Source organism: Eptatretus burgeri, chromosome 11 (assembly GCF_056783735.1).
Source record: "Eptatretus burgeri isolate ZD-2024b chromosome 11, Ebu_testis_v1, whole genome shotgun sequence".
In the NCBI taxonomy this organism is placed as follows: Eukaryota; Metazoa; Chordata; class Myxini; order Myxiniformes; family Myxinidae; genus Eptatretus; species Eptatretus burgeri.
The window spans coordinates 26,568,870-26,589,829 of record NC_140971.1 but is presented as its reverse complement, the minus strand read 5'-3'; the positions used below and the strand labels follow the sequence as shown (position 1 = coordinate 26,589,829).

The 20,960-nt window shown below is 42.3% G+C and overlaps 1 protein-coding gene and 1 long non-coding RNA gene across 5 annotated transcripts in view; one reads left to right on the top strand and one right to left on the bottom strand.

The window, feature by feature from the left end:
- The window catches only part of LOC147016711 (integrin alpha-1-like), a 254,090-nt gene that overhangs the window by 203,945 nt on the left and 29,185 nt on the right, over nt 1-20,960 (bottom strand). For 2 of the 3 annotated variants that reach the window (XR_015049650.1, XM_085847853.1), the window contains exon 2: nt 14,140-14,275. The exons of the other annotated variant lie outside the window; for it this stretch is intronic. Coding sequence is in view for 1 of the 2 variants with exons in the window: in XM_085847853.1 (XP_085703979.1) it covers nt 14,140-14,275 (136 nt within the window). In the remaining variant the exon portion in view is untranslated. The remainder of the gene's footprint in view (nt 1-14,139; nt 14,276-20,960) is intronic. 3 annotated transcript variants of the gene reach the window in all.
- Nucleotides 12,736-20,960, top strand: part of LOC147016710 (uncharacterized) — an 80,378-nt gene continuing 72,153 nt past the window's right edge. Inside the window, exons 1-2 of one of the 2 annotated variants that reach the window (XR_015049661.1) lie at nt 12,737-12,791; nt 17,865-17,974. This is a non-coding gene — a long non-coding RNA (uncharacterized LOC147016710). Of the gene's footprint in view, nt 12,792-17,864; nt 17,975-20,960 lie in introns of both variants that reach the window. The other variant, XR_015049660.1, reaches the window with a different exon arrangement.

Genomic DNA, 20,960 nt, shown 5'->3' with positions numbered 1-20,960 from the left:
AAAAACTAGAAGGGCACTCTTCGACGTCGCGACGTTGCCAGATATGCCACTGCCCACATTATTACATCATTATACATACTTGAACCAAGTTTGATTTCAATCCTTGAACCCAGATTCAAAATATTAAATAATCGTGGCTACCAGCCCATGCGTCTGATCAGGTTGAAATTTAAAACATATATATTCCCCATGACTACGAGATCATAATGTGATTCAAGTCGATTGATGAAGAGGTTCTATCGAAATAATTTTTTAAAAGATTTTCATTCAATCCAATATGGCTGCCAGACCATGTGACCTATTAATTATTCGTGAACACGTGGGTATCCCCAAGGCTTGGGGAACATATGGGTTAAGTTTCCCCATCGATCTGTCAAACCATTCTGGAAAAGATTTTTAAAGGTTTATTCTTCAAAAAAAATCATAACTGCAAAACCATGTGACCTATGACATCATAGGTGGAGAACTGTTTGCTCCTTGTGGATCGACTATCATACCTGTGAAGTTTCACCTCAATCTGCTCAGCCATTTTGGAGAAGAAGATTTATGAATGTTTTTTTGTTTTAAAAAAATGGCTGCCAAACCATGTGACTGATGGCGTCATCAATTTTTCCCCCCAGTACAATTTATCTTTAGATGACCCTCAAAAGTTGTCATACTGATCGGATAAAGTGATCAACGTATGCCATTATGACGTCATAACAAAGCCATCTATGACAATCAAAAAAAAATCGCACTTATTTCCCATGAGGAGGACTTGATATTTGCCAAGTTTCAATTTTTTTCCTTGGTGTGGTTTCAGAGATACAGAGGTCCAAATATTTTCCTTATTTCCAACAGGCTGCCACACCACGTGACTTATGACATCATAATTGTCATTAAAACACGAGTGGTCGCATATGTGGTGAAAATTTTGTGTCAATCAGATAAGCGATGGCAGAGAAAACAGAAAATTAGCACAGACGGACGTACAGACGTATGGACAGATGGACAACCCAAACCCATAATGCCACCAGTGACTTCGTCAGCAGAGGCATAAAAAAATCTGCTTAAGAATACTTGTTATAGTCCAGCAGCATAGTCTGATATTTCAGATCAATTGTTCAAATTTGCATAAAAGCACCAAAATTGGTACACATGTAGAATAATGTATTCTGAACAATTCTAGATATGGAGTCAGCCAAAGCTGACCAAGGCAAAATCTCGGGTGGCTCCATATCTAGAATTGTTCGGAATACATTATTCTACATGTGCACCAATTTTGGTGCTTTTATGCAAATTTGAATAATTGGTTTGCTATGCTGCAGTACTATTATACATTTTGAGAAACTCCGATTCAGAAATGAAATTCCACTGGCAATGCAATGACTTCAACTGAGCTTGCCACTTTGGGATGTCCATGACTGCAAACGAGTAAGCCATTTGGAACAAGAAATCCAAACCAGGACAGCAAAATGAATGGAATAAATTGAGTCCAACGATAATCCACTACCAATAAAATTGTTTATGATTCACGTCTTCTGCATCTTTCGAACATATGAATATAGTACATTGATTATTGTGATGTAATCCGATGTGTGATGTCGTCATTGTCCTTTCTCCCATGCGCCATGTCCCCCCCCCCCCCGAAATGGACCACGTGGTGTCCGGGCACGACAGACACTGCACAAGCTCTTTGTTTTCGCTGCTCGTAAAATTGGCACAAGTACAGACACCAGGGCACTGTTTTGCTTATGGAATCCCCAAATAGCCACCCCGTTCATACCCACTAGTTTTGGACAAGCGGTGGTGCAAGTGGAGCTACAGAGGAGATTTAAAGCATCCATGCATCTACAAGCATCGACATCAAGCACTACTGTCCGTTCTCTGCTACAATACGACGGTAGCGATGTATATGCAATGTGGTTGTATTTGAGGCTGAGCAATCAGCTGTGTTTGAAGAGCGCAACATCTGAATCGCAGTGTGTTTGAACAAAACCAGCCGTATCAGCAGGAAATGCTGGAATTCCCAGGCGCTGGACGTAGAAACTTGCACCCGTCTGTTCCAAGCACATCGTGCAAAAAAAAAACAAAAAAAAAACTGTTCGACATCACTTTAATCTCCCAAAAACTGATACTTCCTTAACAGCTACCATCTTTAGATCATTTCAAGAAAGCCGTGAGGTTCAGTCTTGGGTGCACTGAAGCACATGTTCCACGAGCACAGGAATGGTGTTTCCTGGTGCACAGGAATGGTGTAGTAGTAGAAGTAGTAGTATTAGTAGATAATTCTCTGGAAGATATGATAGAAATCTGATGGCAAACCTATTAGATCTCACCAGAGATGTTTGTAAGGGTCGATCACCAGCAGCAAAACTGAGCCTGAACCATTTTGGAATCGGTGCAACAAAAATGTTTGAAAACAATCGAATATGAAACATCGACAAACTCCAACTAGAGTGCACCTGTAGATTATTAATATCCATTCCCAAAACCATCCATCCATCCATCGGGACCATACTCCGTGCAGAGCGTTGGTGCTGCCTAAGAATTCTCCTTGGCTATTGGACACAATCCTGGACGGGTCACCACTCCGACACAGGACACCAGCAAGCTGGCACTCATTTTAGCAACCTCAGAAGGATGACAGGCAGAGTCAACACCACCTGGTATTAATTCAACAGCTGAGCAGAATTTGAAGTCAGGATAATTGGATTCCAAGCCCTCCACCCTAACCATTAAGCCAACAGCAGTCATATTCATAAAACCTTCACAATTAAAGTATTCCAAAGAAGTGATTGTCAAACAATTTTAAAATTTCAATAGCAATGCAACCAAAAGGTACGCAGTTTCAGGGACAATAGGATTGCTCATTTGGTCGCGTGCGCACAATTGAGCTGTCTCGTCAGGGTTCCATCTTGAAGGGTACAAAATCCTGCTCTAACCTACAGGGTGGCAGCGTCAGTGGCAGCACTGCACCGATGACAATTCGAAGCCACATGTTGCATCCGAATGATGACGACGGTGTCTGACTTCACTAAAAAACAAACTTTCACTTATGATGCATTGTCAGCAAGGTGAGCTTCATGTTGGGGGACGCTGAATGTGGTGGTTGTGGTGGTGTGAATCTGACTGTCCCATGTGCAATTACATTGAGAGGGTTAAGTATCCCATGGTATCTTTTGCAAAGAGAAGGCCATTGTGCTTTTCGAAGCAGAAAATAACATTCCCTGCTTTGGATTAGCTGTGCAACTAGCACTGGATTCTGCAAAAGTCATGAAAGGCACATTTAGGGTGGACCAACAGGCGTCTTCCTGTGACTTCATTACTTTGATTACTTTGTGACACCAGAGTTTCAATTCTCAATAAATACGGAGAGGATAGGCTGAGCAATTGATCCTCGATATGCCTTTCAACATCCAAAACCAGAGATTAAAGACGACAAAATAATTTGTGAAATTAATTAATTTGTGGATTGATCCTGATTATTCACGAGGCAACAACACCACATGCCTGGTATTGGCTTAATGGTTAGGGTGGTGGGCTTGGTATCCTAGGATCCTGAGTTCAAATCCCCCTTTTCTGTTGAATTAATACCAGGTGGGGTTGACTCTGCCTGTCATCCTTCTGAGGTTGGCAAAATGAGTGCCAGCTTGCTGGTTTCCTGTGTCAGAGTGGCGACCTGTCCAGGATTGTGTCCAATAGCCAAGGAGACTGCTCAGGCAGCACCAATGCTCTGCACAGAGTATGGTACCAATGGATGGATGGAACAATACCATGCATTAGTCTGTATAACCCCACTAAATACTCAGCTTTTTCTCTGCCATTGAAGCCTACCGAGTTGCAGGCACTTTGTGAGGGAAGAACGGGCTGCATTTACTGAGAGATGAGCCAATCTCTTCATCATTCTTCATTATTCAGAGCACATCAATTAAACACCAACTGCTTGTACACTAGGAAAGCTCTAAATGTAATGATGCTCTAAATGAAGCAAAATTACACTTTAGCCAGATGTAATCCCACTGGGAATAGAATCTATGACCTTTTTGTTTTTCTTTTATTTTGTGGACCTGCTGGCATTGCATCATAAATAGAAGTTGTATATATATATTTTTTTCATGAAGTCTGACACCATCGTTGTATTTCGGATGCAACATGTCGCTGCGAGTTAGCATATGTTCTTCCAGGGGTGCATCGGTGTCGCTGATGAAGTGCCCACTATAGGTTAAAACAGGAATTTTTAACCACTGAGATAAGAAAAATTAAAATAAAAAAAAGAGTGAGTGCAAGACTAATTGTCATCGTCTCAAGCGAAGCTCCAAATTAGAGTGTGAGAGCAGCAAAAGGGGGACTTGAGCTGAAGTCGAATCCGAGTTGAGGATTCAAGTTCTTCTATCAGCATATTGGATCGCTCGTCCACATAGACGCTCGAGGCATACAGAAGAAAACCTTAGAGGCGTTCACAGATCCAGGTGCATGCTCCACATGCTCCCAGAGGTTTCTACGTCTCGGCAGAATGTCCATAGGCTGGAGGTTTAGCACTCCAGTGTATAGCACAGTCAATAAAGAACCGGAACACAGTGTGAAATATCTTTAAACAGTGTGACGATGCCAAAAATAAATAAAAAGCTTTGAATCATTGAAACCTATAAATGACTCCCCTCTCCCTCGTATAAAGACTCACTTGAAATGTGACACAGATGGGAAGGTTGGTGGAAATTTGCGCATTTCCTAAACTCATCAATCAACGAACCTTTGAGATGAACCGCACGACATCGTTTCTTCAGAAGCTCTTGTGTGTCAAAAAAAAAAATGACACATACAAGTAAATCGTGGAATCTTACACTTGTCAAAGTCTTTGTCCAATCATTGTAAACTATCAAATTTGGTAAAGGATATAAAAATCAAGGACATATTATTCAGAAAAAACATACATCCTATTGTAGAAGAATACTTTATTTTAGATTAATAATTAGCCCCTGTTGGACTTTGTCCGAAATGGGGGCTTCCGGATTTGGTGTCGATTTTTGCGTCCGTGTGCTTGTGCGTGCATGCATCCGTCCGCAGCCATATCTCGGACGTGTATGGACCGATTTTATTCGTACTTGGTACAAAGACAACACATGATGGTATACATGAGCATGTCATTTTGTTTCGCGATGCGATCAAAGATGGCCGACTGGTGGCCATTTTAGTTGTAAAAAAACGAACAAACTGGTATCGAACACGTCCTCAACCATTTCTCGGACATACATTCACTGATCTTGTTTTGATTGTTGTACAAATGCTGCCTCTGATCTTTCTTACCGATCCTACGATTGTCATCATCGTCACACTGTTTTCAGTTCAATGCAGGATGAAGGTCTCCCTCAACTCATTTTAATATGGCTGTTAGACACCGGTTTACGTCCGGAGACGTGTTCCTGAAAAATACAATGAATATTGAAACGATGTGAATCAAAGCAATTTTTCTCATAAGAATTAATGGAAAAAAGGGGGGAATGCGTTTCTAACCTGACCTTTTGACGTATTATATTTCCCTTTTTACCGACTAGATTACTAGAAGCACCCGCTCCCTACGGGAGCCGTCAAGGGGGTCATGTTATTATATTTATGCCTATTTTACTCCAAGGGGTCCCAGGATTACACACCCAAAAAATGGTTGCGATCGGTTCAGCCGTTTTTGCAGTACCTGGGAACAGACGGATGGACAGATGGTGAATGAAAGTAAGATGATGTTACCCTTTTTTTTCAAAATCAATAACAAATATATCAAAGTATACAAATGTATAAGTAAATAAATAAATAAAAAATTACTAGACATATTTAAATAAAAATAAACCTCTTGCAAAAGCGGTCAAAGTTGGCAATACCTTTTTTTCTTCATCCTTCTTCAATGAATGGCAGCATTTTTTGGTTCCCGGAGGGAGGCATTAAGTGTTTAGTCTTGGTGTCTGCGGTGCTGCGCTTTTTGGAAAAGAAAATCCGTTTGTTTTCATTGTGAGGCAGAATTTCAAGTGCTACCAATTGGTTAATATTAGGAGTTGGCTATACCAGGAACCATCAGCGATCTCCAATCGCAGCCCTCTCATGATAGAGGGTATGCATTGTAGTTGGAGGCAAACTTAATAATCCGGCAGCATCAACGGCACACTCAACAGCATCCATTGGACAAATCACATTTAATTTCATTTCTCAGGTCACACTTTTACAATGCCTCCTAGCTAATTACAGTACAGTACATTTCTTTACGTTCAGTGCACAGTAAAGTACAATAATTATTTTGGCAATTTTGCGATCTCCTGATTTGGTACTTTAACGATGTATTCTGGCATCTTTATCAGTCTAGTAAACTTTGAAAACACTCGAGAATAAAAATATGACTTTAAAAGGGACTTAAGTGCGAGTTGAGGTCACTCAAATCGGGTTGTGTAACTAACGTGCGTGGCGACGTATTTGCAAAAAGACGTAAATCGGGGTATTAATGTATTGGTGTACTCGTCATGCTTGCTGAGGCCTAAGTCACATTTGCCACGGCAGCAGTGGGGTTTCCAAAATCTATGGCCACTAGCAATTATAGGGTGGCCGCAGTATTTCCACGGTCACACAATGTAGCAGTCACATATGTTTTTATTTTTTGGGGAGCCGCACGGGGTATTTATAAATTGTGGAGACCGAAAACGTGGGGGTGCCGTACGGTCTTTGATTTGATGTCGCATGGTGACCTTAGGGTGTCCCTGCGGCAGCCATAGAATTTTCAAGGCAGACGCAAGGTAGCCTCAAGGTGCCTGCAAGGCGACCGCAGGGGGGCCCTAAGGCGAACGTGCGGCCAGACGGACGGTAACGAGTGGGTACATATACCAGTTCTTTTTTTACTGAAATAAAAATATAACAGTTCGGAACATACCAGTACATGGTGCCCCCAGAATCCGAATTGAATTCATTCCAGGAGGCTGTTCGGATTGCAAAAAGTTCGATTCCCAAACTATTTTCCCAATAAGAAAGAATGGAGTGAATTAATCCGTTCGTGGACCCAAAGAAAACCCACTTTCAAGACACTTTATACTGAAATTCCCCATGTTTAAGGTAAAATAAGATGAGTAAATGACCTTCGGTGGCGGTGTATTGTATGTAAACTGGTACAATCACCAATCCAAAGGTCCACACAGGCTCGAGCTCCGGCCTGGGTTCCGATCGCTCGCACACTCGGCAGCACTGCCCCCAGGGCAGCTCATCAAACATGATGCCCCCAGAACCACAATCACTTTCATCAAACGCATTGGGCTGAGGTAATCATGGATCCTAGTCGAAACCCCGTCACAGACGGATTCCGTTCATTCAACCACCCTCACCAGGTCACCCACACTCGAGGAACATGGACTGGACAGGGCGTGCTTGTCCCCTCCTACTCATCCCCGGCCCCTGCCCCATTCCCCCCCCCCCCGCCTCCCACCTCCCACCTTCAATTTGCTTACCCCCGCCCAAAAATTTAATTACCCAGCCCCACCACCGCCTCTTCACTCCCTGTCCCCCGTCTCTTCCTTCCCCACCCCCCTTCCCCCTGGGCCTCCCCCCCCTGTCCCCCCCCACACACGCAACCCCGCCTAATTCACCCCAGCCCCCGCCGACTCATCCCCCGCCCTATTTCCCCCCCCATCTCCCGCTTTCAATTTGCTTACCCCCGCCCAAAAATTTGCTTACCTTGCCCCCAGCCTCTTCACTCCCTGCCCCCGTCTCTTCATCCCCCACCCCCGCCTCTTCACTCCTCGCCCCCGTCTCTTCATCTCCCACCCCTGCCTCTTCACTCCCTGCCACCGTCTCTTCATCTCCCACCCTTGCCTCTTCACTCCTCGCCCCCGTCTCTTCATCTCCCACCCCTGCCTCTTCACTCCCTGCCTCCATCTCTTCATCTCCCACCCCCACCTCTTCACTCCCTGCCACAGTCTCTTCATCCCCCACCCCCCGCCTCTTCACTCCTTGCCCCCATCTCAATGAAAAGTGTTTATTCTGCTTCAGAGTTGAAGGTTGACAATTGCCACTATGTGCGATGCACTCTTACAGGTACGAAGTTTCTTTCAGTCCAGGTCACAGTACCGAGAAAAACGAGAAAACCGCGAGGAGGAGCACAAAATTGGTCCTTCAGTATTAATGTATACATTCCAAATTACAACCGGTTTTTCTGTGAAATTAAATCCTTGCCCGACAGTCCGTCACACCACGTGATCGGATTGCTTTTTTGTTCATTAAAACACAACATAAGTTAAAAAAAATCACAAATCAAGGTCAAAACACGAGGTGAATATCGATCGACACACGAGAGATGTTTTCACGAGGACTTCCACCGACGAACTGAATCAGGCCCCCCTAACAAACGGACGCCGACGTGGTCAGACGGAATGAAAACCCGTCATTCTTGTTACAAAAACAGCTAAAATTGATGAAAAAGCGACCGAAATTGAAACCAACACAGTAAATACGGTCGCAATAGCAAATATAACCGAAACCAACACGTTTATTCTACACACAAGAACGGTCGTGACGGACACAAGAACGGTCAATCCCGAAATATAACGGTGGGGAATGGAAGCAAGATTGGTTATTTCCGTCGTGAAACGTCCAAGAGCGAAACCAAAGTGGTTCATTCCAGTTACTGTAGTGCGAACAAGATGGCGGATGCAGGAGAACGACCTGTTATGGGATGTAAATTTTTAGTGCTTGTGCCTCGAACATAAATGTGATATAGATAATATTTAGTGGGTCGTACCTGATGTAGTTTTAACAATTTATTAAACCGAATTTTGTTGTGATGATGATGTTTGGTTTGCCTGTATTTCGAGCCCCCGAGTGTAGGATCGCTAATTGTGTAGGCCCAGTTCAACATAGGGGATCGTGTATGGGATCTTTTTACAGCTTTTACTTCATATTAACTTTGTTACTTTATTGGAATTCGCAATTAATTGTTACCATCAAATTTTACCTCTTGCAAATATAAACGATCAATCGTCACTGATCGCTGCAGCACGGGGGGCACGAATTACACGAAATGTCAGCCACACATCAAGTCAAGATGGCGCATTTATCGCTGCTTGTATAATATCCCGTACCACAAACGGGTTTTCATTAACACACATGATATATTCAAGGCAGACTACGTTAAAGATAACTTACCATAACTTCAAGACCTTTTCAAGCCGCCATGTTTTCCACGTTGCGGTAACCGGAATTAACCGCTTTCGCTTCGGTCTCCGCCGTTTCGTGACGGAAATAACCGATGTGGCTTCCATTCCACACCGTTCTATTTCGGGATTGACCGTTCTTGTGTGTAGAATAAACGTGTTGGTTTCGGTTATATTTGCTATTGTGACCGTAATTACTGTGTTGGTTTCAATTTCGGCCGCTTTTTCATCAATTTTAGCTGTTTTTGTAACAAGAATGACGGGTTTTCATTCCGTCTGACCACGTTGGCGTCCGTTTGTTAGGGGGGCCTGTGAATGAACAAAGAGCGAAGATGCGGCTCGAACAGGTGGGGGAGACACGTGAACAAACATGAACGCCTCGTTGTGTTCGGTTTTTTAAAATGTATTCGGTTTTTAGGGCAAAATTCATTTTTCATTGATTAGAGACTACGGCAGCCGCACGAATAACGCAAGTCCACCGTACGCCCTACACTTGGAACACAACTACGGCATGTGGAATTGCTACGGCCAACATAGAAATTAAAAAAGTTATAATTCTACAGAGACCCCTACGGCCTGTAAAAGATAGCCATACGGTGTAGGGCCACCCTCAGGCCAACTCAGAAACTCTGTGGCCGCCGCACGTTTGTCAATTCAGAGTGCGTTCGGCCGCCGTATCCTAGCTGTAGAGCAAATGTGACTTAGGCCTTAGCATGAGTCACATTTGCTCCACGGCTAGGATACGGCGACCGTACCCCCCGCCCCCCCGAATTGGCAGAAACATGCGGCGGCCACAGAGTTTCTGAGGTGGCCTCAGGGTGGCCCTAGGGCGTATGGCTATCTTTTACAGGCTGGAGGGTCGCCGTGGAATTGGAGAGCGGAATTATAACTTTTTTCATTTCTCGGTTGGCCATAGCAATTCGACAAGCCGTAGCCACGACGTAGATGTGTTCGACGTCGACCGTACGTAGGGCGTACGGTGGGCTTGCGTTATTCGTGCGGCTGCTGTAGTCTCTAATCAATGAAAAATGAATTTTGCCAACCCCCCCTCCAAAAAAAATTACGGCGGCCGCACTATTTCCACGGTCGCCGTAGGGTAGTCCTAAGGCGTCCCTGTGTTCACCGTACAGTGGCCTTGCGGTCTGTGTGACTACCTGCGGGCAACGCATGGTCGACGCACGGTTCCCCTACGCCCGCCGTGCGTCCTACGTATGGCCTCCGTGGCAGTCTGCATCGACCGTGCGTCCACCATGCGCTACTGCTAGAGATCGGAGTATAGGTGTTTGCCACCAGTGTTGGGCACAAAAGCGATGATCCGATAACTGATAATTATCGAAGTTTACTTTTTTTATCGGACTATTATCAGAAGTTAACTTCCATTTATCGTTATCGGACCAGTTAACTTCCGATAACTCGATTTTTTTAGTCCCATAATGTCCGTTAATTTTTTGTCCGATAACATTTTTATCATTTCCGGGTCGCATTTCGCCGAACTAATTAATTATCAATGAGGAGAAAAATGTACATGATTATAGATTACTTGTTTTACAAGATAATGCTGAATGAGGCTGCCGCGTGAAGAAAAATGGAAGAAGAAGAGGAGGAGGAGGAATAATAATAATAATAATAATAATAATAATTAAAACTGGTAAACCAGTAATCCCGGGCTTCAAGGCGTGCCTCCATTTTAACAAATTTCAACACCATCACCCTGTCACATGATATGGGTTTTCCGAGTTAGAAAGTTAGTTCAAGTCTCCAATGGGGTCCAGCTACGGGGTCCCTCATATTATCTCAATAAAGGATTGAAAAGCCCATAGCAATACATGATAGAGAAAGAAACTTCACATTGGACAAATCGAGGCTGGACAAATTTTCAAGTCCCCAAAAAAAGTCCAATAACTCCACATTTGCATATTAATGTAAATGGCGAACTTGTAGAACGTTAAAATATCTTCCAGAATGTGTGGTCACTTTTTGTCTATCTTCTTTGGTTTTCATTTTACGACATGTCAAAAATGGGTGATTTTAAACTTTGGGGGGCTCTGGGGCCTCACTGGGGTAAAATACAGACATAGTGTAAACATATTTGGAATCCCCTCTTCAAGGCCTATCAGAATCTGTCATTAAATTGTTTCAACTCTCATTTGCATATTTGGCATATTTAATGAGGCGAATCGGCATCATTTTAATCATATAAATTATGCAACGATTTCGACGAAATTAACAACTTAACATTCCAATGGAACCTCGCAAATGTGTGCAAAAGTTTGAGGCTATCGTGTTATCCCTTCTGGAGAAGAAGATGTTTTTAGGTTTTGAAGAAAATCCAATATGGCCGCCATACCACGTGACCTACGTCATCAAAATTTTCAAAGTATAAACTTCAGGTGGAGAATTATTAAATGGATAAGTTTCATTGAATTTCATCCAAGCGTTGTTTTTATTTTATGACATTTCAAAAATGGGTCATTTTCAACTTTGGGGGGCGCTGGGGGCTCACTGGAGGCAAATACAGACATAGTATAAATATATTGGGAGTCCCCTGTTTATGTGCTATCTAAATTTGTCATTAAATTTTTTCAACTCTCATTTGCATATTTTGCATATTTAATGAGGCGAATCGGCATCATTTAAAATCATATAAATTAAATAACGATTTCAACCAAATTAACAAATTCACATTAGCATGGAACTTAGCAAATGTGTGCAAAAGATTGAGGCTGTCAGATTATCCCTTCTGGAGAAGAAGATGTTTTTAGGTTTTGGATAAAATCCAATATGATCACCATACCACGTGACCGACGTCATCAAAATTTTCAAAGTATAATCTTCAGGTGGAGAGTTATTAAATGGATAAGTTTCATTGAATTTCATCCAAGCGTTGTTTTTATTTTATGACATTTAAAAAATGGGTCATTTTCAACTTTGGGGGCTCTGGGGGCTCACTGGGGTCAAATACAGACATAGTATAAATATATTGGGAGTCCCGTGTTTATGTGCTATCTAAATTTGTCATTAAATTTTTTCAACTCTCATTTGCATATTTTGCATATTTAATGAGGCGAATCGGCATCATTTTAAATCATATTAATTATGTAACGATTTCGACCAAATTAACAAATTCACATTAACATCGAACTTAGCAAATGTGTGCAAAAGATTGAGGCTGTCAGATTATCCCTTCTGGAGAAGAAGATGTTTTTAGGTTTTGGATAAAATCCAATATGGCCGCCAGACCACGTGACCTATGTCATCAAATGTTTCATAGTATAAACTTCAGGTGGTGAGTAATAATCCTGTAAAGTTTCGTTGAATTTCATCCGACAGTTTTCCCTCCAGATCCGCCACAAAATCGGTCAGTAGAACATAAAAACGCCGTTAATAATAATAATACTAACGAATTCAATAGGGCTTCAGCCATGCTTGAAGCAAGAAGAAGAAGAAGAAGAAGAAGAAGAAGAAGAAGAAGAAGAAGAAGAAGAAGAATAAGAATAAGAATAAGAATAAGAATAATAAGAATAAGAATAAGAATAAGAATAAGAATAAGAATAAGAATAAGAAGAAGAAGAAGAAGAAGAAGAAGCAGCCTTGCAATGGCGACTTCCTCAGCCATGCGGCTGCTAGGCTCTGCAGGTACTGGGTTCGGTCAAGGTTGGGAAACCCGAAAAATAAAAACATATGTGACTGCTACATTGTGTGACCGTGGAAATACTGCGGCCGCCCTATAATTGCTAGTGGCCGTAGATTTTTTTAGACCCTTCGGCCGCTGAGCCAAATGTGACTTAGGCCTTAATAGCCGGGTCGAGATTCAAACCCAGTCGAGACAGCTCAGAGGCGAATGTGCATTCCTCGAGGCTACAATACCAACCCTGATTCTCTCTCCAGTGAGAAAGAAAAAAAAATTAATTCCTTGATGCACAGCATTTCAGCAGGATAGAACATGGACAAGCAATCATAGTGCAGGCTTTAATGGACCTATTATGGCCTCCTCATGCGTCGAGGTTCCTTGGAAGGGTACTCGTGTTATCAATACCACGCGCGCGCGCGAAGCGGAAAGGAGGGTTCAGCGATTGGTTCACTTCTGTCTCGCTGTCCGTCGACAAACATCAGTTTGTGATCGACGTGAACAACTTAATTCGGCTCTAAATTTGTCTCGATCGGGAGAGAGGAGTGAGATGACTTTTCTTACTCTGTCTGCCTATCTGGCAGTCAAGCAAAATTTTAAATCATTCCGAACAGGAAATTTACGGTTTTTAAGGATGTCATAAAGAACACAAACAACAGGCACAAATACCTAATATAACATGTTAAGTCGGGTGGTAAAGACCCTCCATGAAAAGTGGTAAACTTCCAAAAAGTTTTTTCTACGACCTTTAAAATGTTTAATTTATTTAAATCGAATTATATACTTGAACACTGGAGAACATAAATCGCCTTTTTATCACTTTCAAAACTTACCGTTTATTAGTACTTGGACAAAATATTCGGGCATTTTACATCATCTCGACCAATCATACTTGCGGCTCATAGACCCTGCCCATGTCCTTGCTTCTCAAGGCTGTGTGGGGTAACGTGTTCTATGAACTCTCTAGTAAGTAATATTAACAATAATATTACGTGCTTGGTGAATGACGCATCCCTCAATTGTATGGCTTGATGTAAGATTTCCCTGGGAGCTGTGATAGTTTTATAGAATCACAAAACTAAGGTTGGCACACATACAAAATCAGGAAGTCATGCCTTTCACAAAATAATTGCAGTAATAAGTCAAGGCTGATACAACAATGGTCGTTATATAGTAGGTCATCTGGATGTTAATGAAGTCCTTGAAATTTTGACAGGACAATAACTCATAATGAAACAAGATCCGTGTGTAGTGCACGGATAGCTCTCAAACCAATGTGTTTGTTTTGTTATGGCATGAGTTCTGTTCCACATTTAAGAATCCACTCCCATATAATCCAACCGTTCTAGCCCTCACCATTTCTGGTCCCCGGAGTTATGTTGCTGCACGGTGTAGCCAAACTGTGCTTTGGCAGGTCCATGGAAGACTACAGGATTGGAGGTATCCAAATTGAAAGCTGCCACGCTGAGCCAGTAGTAGCCCGTCGTATAAGCTGCGCGCACACACAAAACACACGCACACACACACACACACACACACCCCATGTAAAATCAGGCTATTTTCGTCCAGGGCCTTGTTCAGTGTGCCCTAAAGACAGTTGTGGTGCTGTTGTTATGTGCCATCCGGATTTCAGGCAAAAGAGCACTTAAAAGGGTAAGTGATGTAAACGGGCCGAATGCTCTGAGGGTAGTGCTGATAAATGAAAGGCCCATTCACTCCCTTCACTTACACAATGCAAGGGGCATCGCCTCTCTCGAAAGCATCCCCAACAGATGGAAATGTCCAAAATAGTACAACGTTGTCATGATCATAACTATTTCACTCAAAAGTAAATTTAATCAACACCACAGATGAAAATCAAAATAATGACAAATGCCATCGTAACATGAAATCAACCAACTGTCTGTCACCTGTGCTATATATGACAAATTATTGGGATCCAAGGAGGTGAATAATAATAATAATAATAATAATAATCATAATAATAAATACGGGATGCATTTTGTGTGAAATAGGGTTTGAACTGTAGAACTTTTTTGAACACTGGAAGGAGACGACACAAGGGAGATGTTGTGCAAATAATTCAAATCGCAATTGGGACAGGGCTTGATCTGCGGTGAGAAACTCAGATTCCAGGAGCTTGCACGACATGCCATTTCACAGTGAAGCTCACGCAACGTTAAAAAGGCCCAGGGCCTAAACAAGTCTAATTTTCTTAACATCCCAAAATGAGAGAGTGGGGGGGGGAATGTCTAAAGACTTTTCTTGGCACAAAATGTTCCCTTTGGAAATGGACAAAGAGTAGATCAATTTCCTCGATTCCCGAGTTGTGCCGGCAAGCAGATGTCCAGATGTTTTGCGAACCTAGCTTGGTTTCATCGGCAAAGTGACACCATGCCCTGCAATGGCGGCTAAGCCTGGGAAAATTACCACGTACTGGAATATTGACAAAACACAAGATGATTTTAAAAAATATAGCCTCTTACATCATTGCTGAGAGCTTGGCTGCCACTGATGCAGTGCCCCTGTTTCCAGTAATCTGCTACTCATTTTGCTGACCTCGGAAGGATGACAGGCTGAGTCAACCCACCTGGTGTTATTTAACGTCACGACAGGGGCTCAAACTCAAGACCTAAAAGATCTGAAGCCAGCCACCTTAACTGTTAAGCCAACACCAAGCCTGAAGATGGAATGATTCTACACCTTGAGGTGCTCAGCAAAGGCGCGGATGTTACATTCACGGTGTTTAAAATGACCATCAAATTGGCCACACAACACAATCCCTGGGGAGGATTTAACTCCAGCCATTCCAGGTCCACCTGGAGATTCCATTACATGTGTGTCCCGCACCAGGGAGCACAGGCTTGCAGTGCCGCCCTGCACTAATGGAGCACGTGACGTCACGGCAGTAACCTCACATAAAGGATTGACCGAGAGACTTTTAAACAACCGGAGCATGTGTGGTCTTTCCTGTCTTATGGAAATTGCTGGAAACTGCAATCGCTGCAAAAGTTTCAGAACTCAATTCCCGACAACCCGTTGTTAGGCAGAACTTAAAAAAAACAAAAAACATGTCCTTAGGGTATAAATAAAAGGTTTCAACGACGTGTGAGGAATGTGCACAAACACAGGAGAAACGCAGGAAGATGTTTTTGCTCTCAAAGTTGCTCAAAAGGGACAAAACCTGCGCAGTCACACGTGCTGAAATGTAAGACAGCAGCTCGAGACAAGTGTGCCCTGTTTAACTGTCTGTTACTGCTCAAAGAGGCGTTTGACTCACAGTTTGGCATCCTTGTGAAGGCCAAGCAACATTCTAATCTGTAATGCTGCTTCTGGAATTCCTTGTGAAAATGGCATTGCCCCCATCGCATGCCATGGCGGTGTGTGGGTTTTCCTGTTTACAGACACATGCGATGCAAAACAGCTCAAGGCAGGAAATACTATTCCTTGTTTGGTTCTATCCACGGCTTCTTGTACGGCCAGAATGTGATGCACGATGAATGGGGTTGGAGAACACAACCCTGCTGTTGTGTTTTGAAATCCTTCCGAGGTATGGAGCATCATCATATATGGTGTTAGGCTTTGGTGAAATTATTATTGGTATTCACAATTAATACGAAAGAGAGAAAGAAAGAATGAAATGGAGCGAAAGAAAGAAAGAAAGACAGGAGGAAGGAGAGACGGAGAGAGAGGAGAGAAAGGCAGGCTGCAAATGAATACATAGAACTTGCATGCCAGACATGATGAAGAGTGCCTTACCATGGAAACAGGTTTCCATTTCACATTACATCTTATTTAGAGTCCGTAGACTATTGGTTTTTAACCACTTATTACACGAACAAGAGGCTGATAGGACAACTTAGACGTACACACACTCACCTCTAAGCTGTCTAGCCTGGGTTCGAATCCCGACTCAGCTATAAACTGTCGTCCTGGTGTTTCATTGGGATGGTGATTCATCAGTGCGTGTTCTGTCCCTCAAATGGATGTTAAACTGGGCATCACATCTGTCGGCATTAGTTGGTGCATGTTAAAGATCCCACGGTGTCCTTCATGAAGCATAGGGGAGCTATCTCAGGCACCATGAACAAATTACAAATTCCTGTCCCGATTGACTGCTCGTAAGGCAATGGGCAAACCACCCAGCATAACCCACGCTAAGAGATCGTTTTTCCAGTACTGACACCTGCCAAGACTTCAAGAGAATGAAACATTGATGATAATGATGACTATGACTATGACTATGATGATAATGATGATGCCAATGATGATGATGGTAACGATGATGGTAATGATGATGGTAATGATGATGATAATGGTAATGATGATGATGATGGTAATGATGTTGATAATGGTAATGATGATGATAATGGTAATGATGATGACGATGATGATGGTAATGATGATGACAATGATGATGATATTAATGATGATGACGATGATGGTAATGATGATGATGATAATCGTAATGATGATAATGGTAATTGTGATGATAATGGTAATGATGGTAATGATGATAATGGGAATGATGATGACGATTATGATAATGGTAATGGTGATGATGGTAATCATGATAATGGCAATGATGATGATGATGGTAATGATGCTGATAATGGTAATGATGATGATGGTAATGATGATGATGGTAATGATGGTAATGATGATGATGATGGTAATGATGATGATAATGGCAATGATGATGACAATGATGACTATGATGACGATGGTAATGATGATGACGATGATGACTATGATGATGATGATGATGGTAATGATGATGGCAATGATGATGATAATGGTAATGATGATGAGGATGATGACTGATGATGATGGTAATGATGATGATGGGAATGATGATGACAATGATGACTATGATGATGATATTTCGGAGTAGGCTTGATAAGATCCGTTTCACCATCCACCCAGATTTTCATTCTTACATCCTATTGTGTCAACCAGCTGTCAACTTATTTCAGACTGTACAGATGTTAAACATCTGGAAGTGTTATTTGCAAATTTTAAGCACAAGTTTCTGGGAGTGGGTATTCAGTTATAATCTTATCTGCGCTAACCTTTCACAGCATTAATCCACAATCGGCATGTCCACCGTGACCACCGTCCCCCGCACTTTGGAGCAGTTCAAACGAGCATGGCACACATCTCACTAATGGGAAACTCATGGGGGCACACGGTGAGGGCGAATGTACAGTTAACTGTGTTATGTCGTGTGGAAAATGTTGTTTAAAGCCACACTTTGTTGTTCAGATTGGAGGGCTCATGAAGGACATTTGCATGCCTTCGAGAGTCTTTCACCCAAACAAGAGAGCGAGACAAATAAAGATCCCAAGGAATAGATGTGTCTTCTAACTTAGCTGACCTCGAGAGCTTCAAGGAACGGAATAATACACTGAAAAAATATCTGGTTGGCCATGAGTTTTATCTCTTATCAGTTGATTCGCACCCTTCGTTTACTCTCTCATGTAAAAATGATTTGTTACTACCACTACTTATTTAATGGCACCAATTATTCCCAGCTTCTTGTCATGACGTTGGCCAGGGAGCGTTTTGGCTACTTTCGCGCACTTATCCCTAAGCTGTCTAGCCTGGGTTTGAATCCCGACCCAGCTATAAACTGTCATCCAGGTGTTTCACATGCAGGGTGAGGCATCAACAGGTGTGTCGTCCAAAGGAAGGACAATAACCAGGAGGAATAGTCTGCTAGCATTTGTCGGTGGATGCTAAATATCCCACAGTCTCTTTTTGTGAAGAGTAGGTGAGTTATCACCAGCACCCTGTTCAAATTACAAAGTCATGCCTCTTCAGTCAAATGTCCAGGCCTGGTTAGTCAGTTTGTGAAAGTCTTAGGCCAAAAACGTTCCCCGGCCGACCCCACAATGACATGGGGATGATTAAGCATCTCTTGCCCTGTTGAACATACCAGTGGGGTATGCTTGCACATTTCAAGCAATAACAAACCGTGCTTCGTACGTCGGTATGTAATAAATAGAAGCTTTGTGATTATAGGCAAGCATCATCGACCTCCTGCTAGATGAGCACAACAAGGCTGCACTTATTTTCGGATATTTTCGTTTACAGATGCATTCCCATGGTTCTGTGATTTTTCCCGGTGTGTCGGCTTCGATGTCCGGCGGCACGCAAAATTTCAGCTTTCAACGTCACTCGGATGGTACCGATCATTAATATCAGTCAGTGAGAAAGTCGGTAAGTGGTTAGAATGAGCTTTAGGCAATATATTAGATCAGTGTTTCTCAAGGTGGGGTGCACGCCCCGCCGGTGGGGTATGGCAATATTTTGGTGGGGCATGAGGATTCAGAATTAATGAATTAATATACGATCGCTTTCGAGAGAAAGAGAGAGAGAGAAAGTGAAGAGAAATCGACTGGAAATCACGAAACGTGATTTAAGGCTGAAACTGACAAAATTGGTTCCTCAAATCAAACAAATCTGCAGCCAGAATCAAGGGCAGGGCTCCCGTCGAAGTGAGTAGCAATTGAATAAAATTTGCAATAAAGTTTTAATGAAGCCTTTTGAATACATATGTAGTATATTATACTGTAGTGTCTCAAATTATGGTGGGGCGTACGATTTTTTTGAAAATCAAAGTGGGCGTGGGACAAAAAAGGTTGAGAAACACTGTATTAGATGAAGGAGCATCTCTTTGAAACGAGGATGTTTTGGACATTGGAATGATGAGGTTATGAGCACGGACGATGAATGTTGTATTTCAGGAGGTGGAAATTGTTACTTTGACCAAGGTGCTGACATACAATCTTCTACACTTTTCTAAAAAATATCTTTAACATCCTTTTGTAAATGTTGGCAGATTGGACAGCCGCCTCAAAATCTGCCTTGTTTGTCAAAAGCCAGAATTACAGTTTCAACTCAGGACTTATATTGATCAGGAAGAAACTCAGTCAACAAAACTCACAGGTTAATATACTCACCGAGCTATCCTGACAGTCTAGTTTTAGTGCAACGACCTTCACAAATCCTGATAAAATGAATAGCCACTGAGCTGCCTCGAGGTGACAATCCATTTTATCAACAAAAATTGTCTCAAGCCATACCACAGCTCTGTGTCGTATATACATTATGGTTAATGCATTGAAAACTAGAGACTTTATAGTACACCTTACCCCATGCAGTGTTCAAGTTTATAATTAAATTTTAATAAAACAATGAACTTAGAGGTTGAACAAAAAAAAATTCCGGAAATTTACCATCATTGATACATTCTTATACACCACCTCATCTAACATGTCCAAGTACTGTAAAACTGGAGGTTCTTGGAAGTGGTCAGAAATCGATTTGTGTTCTAGTGTTCAATCATCTATCTATAATTCCAGCAATCTCTCTGTGTGTGCGTGCGTGCGTGCGTGCGTCTGTGACCGCTGTTTCTCGACAACCACTGGTCCGATCTAATTAAAACTTGCCAGGTATATTTCTGGGGACCTGAGGATGTGCCTTTTCAAGGTTTGATATTAATCGGACAAATGCTTCCCAAGTTATGGCCATTTATTTACCAAACCAATGAAAGGACACACTGCTGCATAGGCGTGGCTGCGTAGGCCAGTGCGCGGCCGACCGACGATGACGTCACGTGCCGTGCCGGTTACGATGGGGATCGGTGCCTTAGTTACCGTGGCGTAGGAGTGGCAATGGTCAATGGCAGCGAATGTCATGGCAAGCAAAAAGAGGGAGGTAAACTTGTTTTTAATTTGGATTTTAATTAACTCTGTGTGTGTAAGTATCACAGCAGTTGTTACTTCAATTCAAGTGATAATTAGTGGAATGCATGTGAACATTTCGTACGGGCACGCACCCCTTCCGGATAGTGATGACTTACTGTATTCTAATAATTTCTCGATTTCTTATGCGCATTTATAGATAAACACAATCCCCCAATCCAGTCGTCGTTTACGAGAGCGAAGGAATGACCTGTGTAGTTGTTTCTGGCTCACAGTTTGAAAGTTTTTTTTTTTTGGTTTGCACGTAAGGCCACGCACATATGGGCACGCACGTACAGGCACATACTAGTATAACTAAATGAAAATAAAATAAAGATTTTAAAAACTGTAGAAAAGTTTACTTCTTTTTTTTTCAAGAAGTTTACTGTTGTTGATGCACTGTCATTTACACCACCTTATTTTTACATG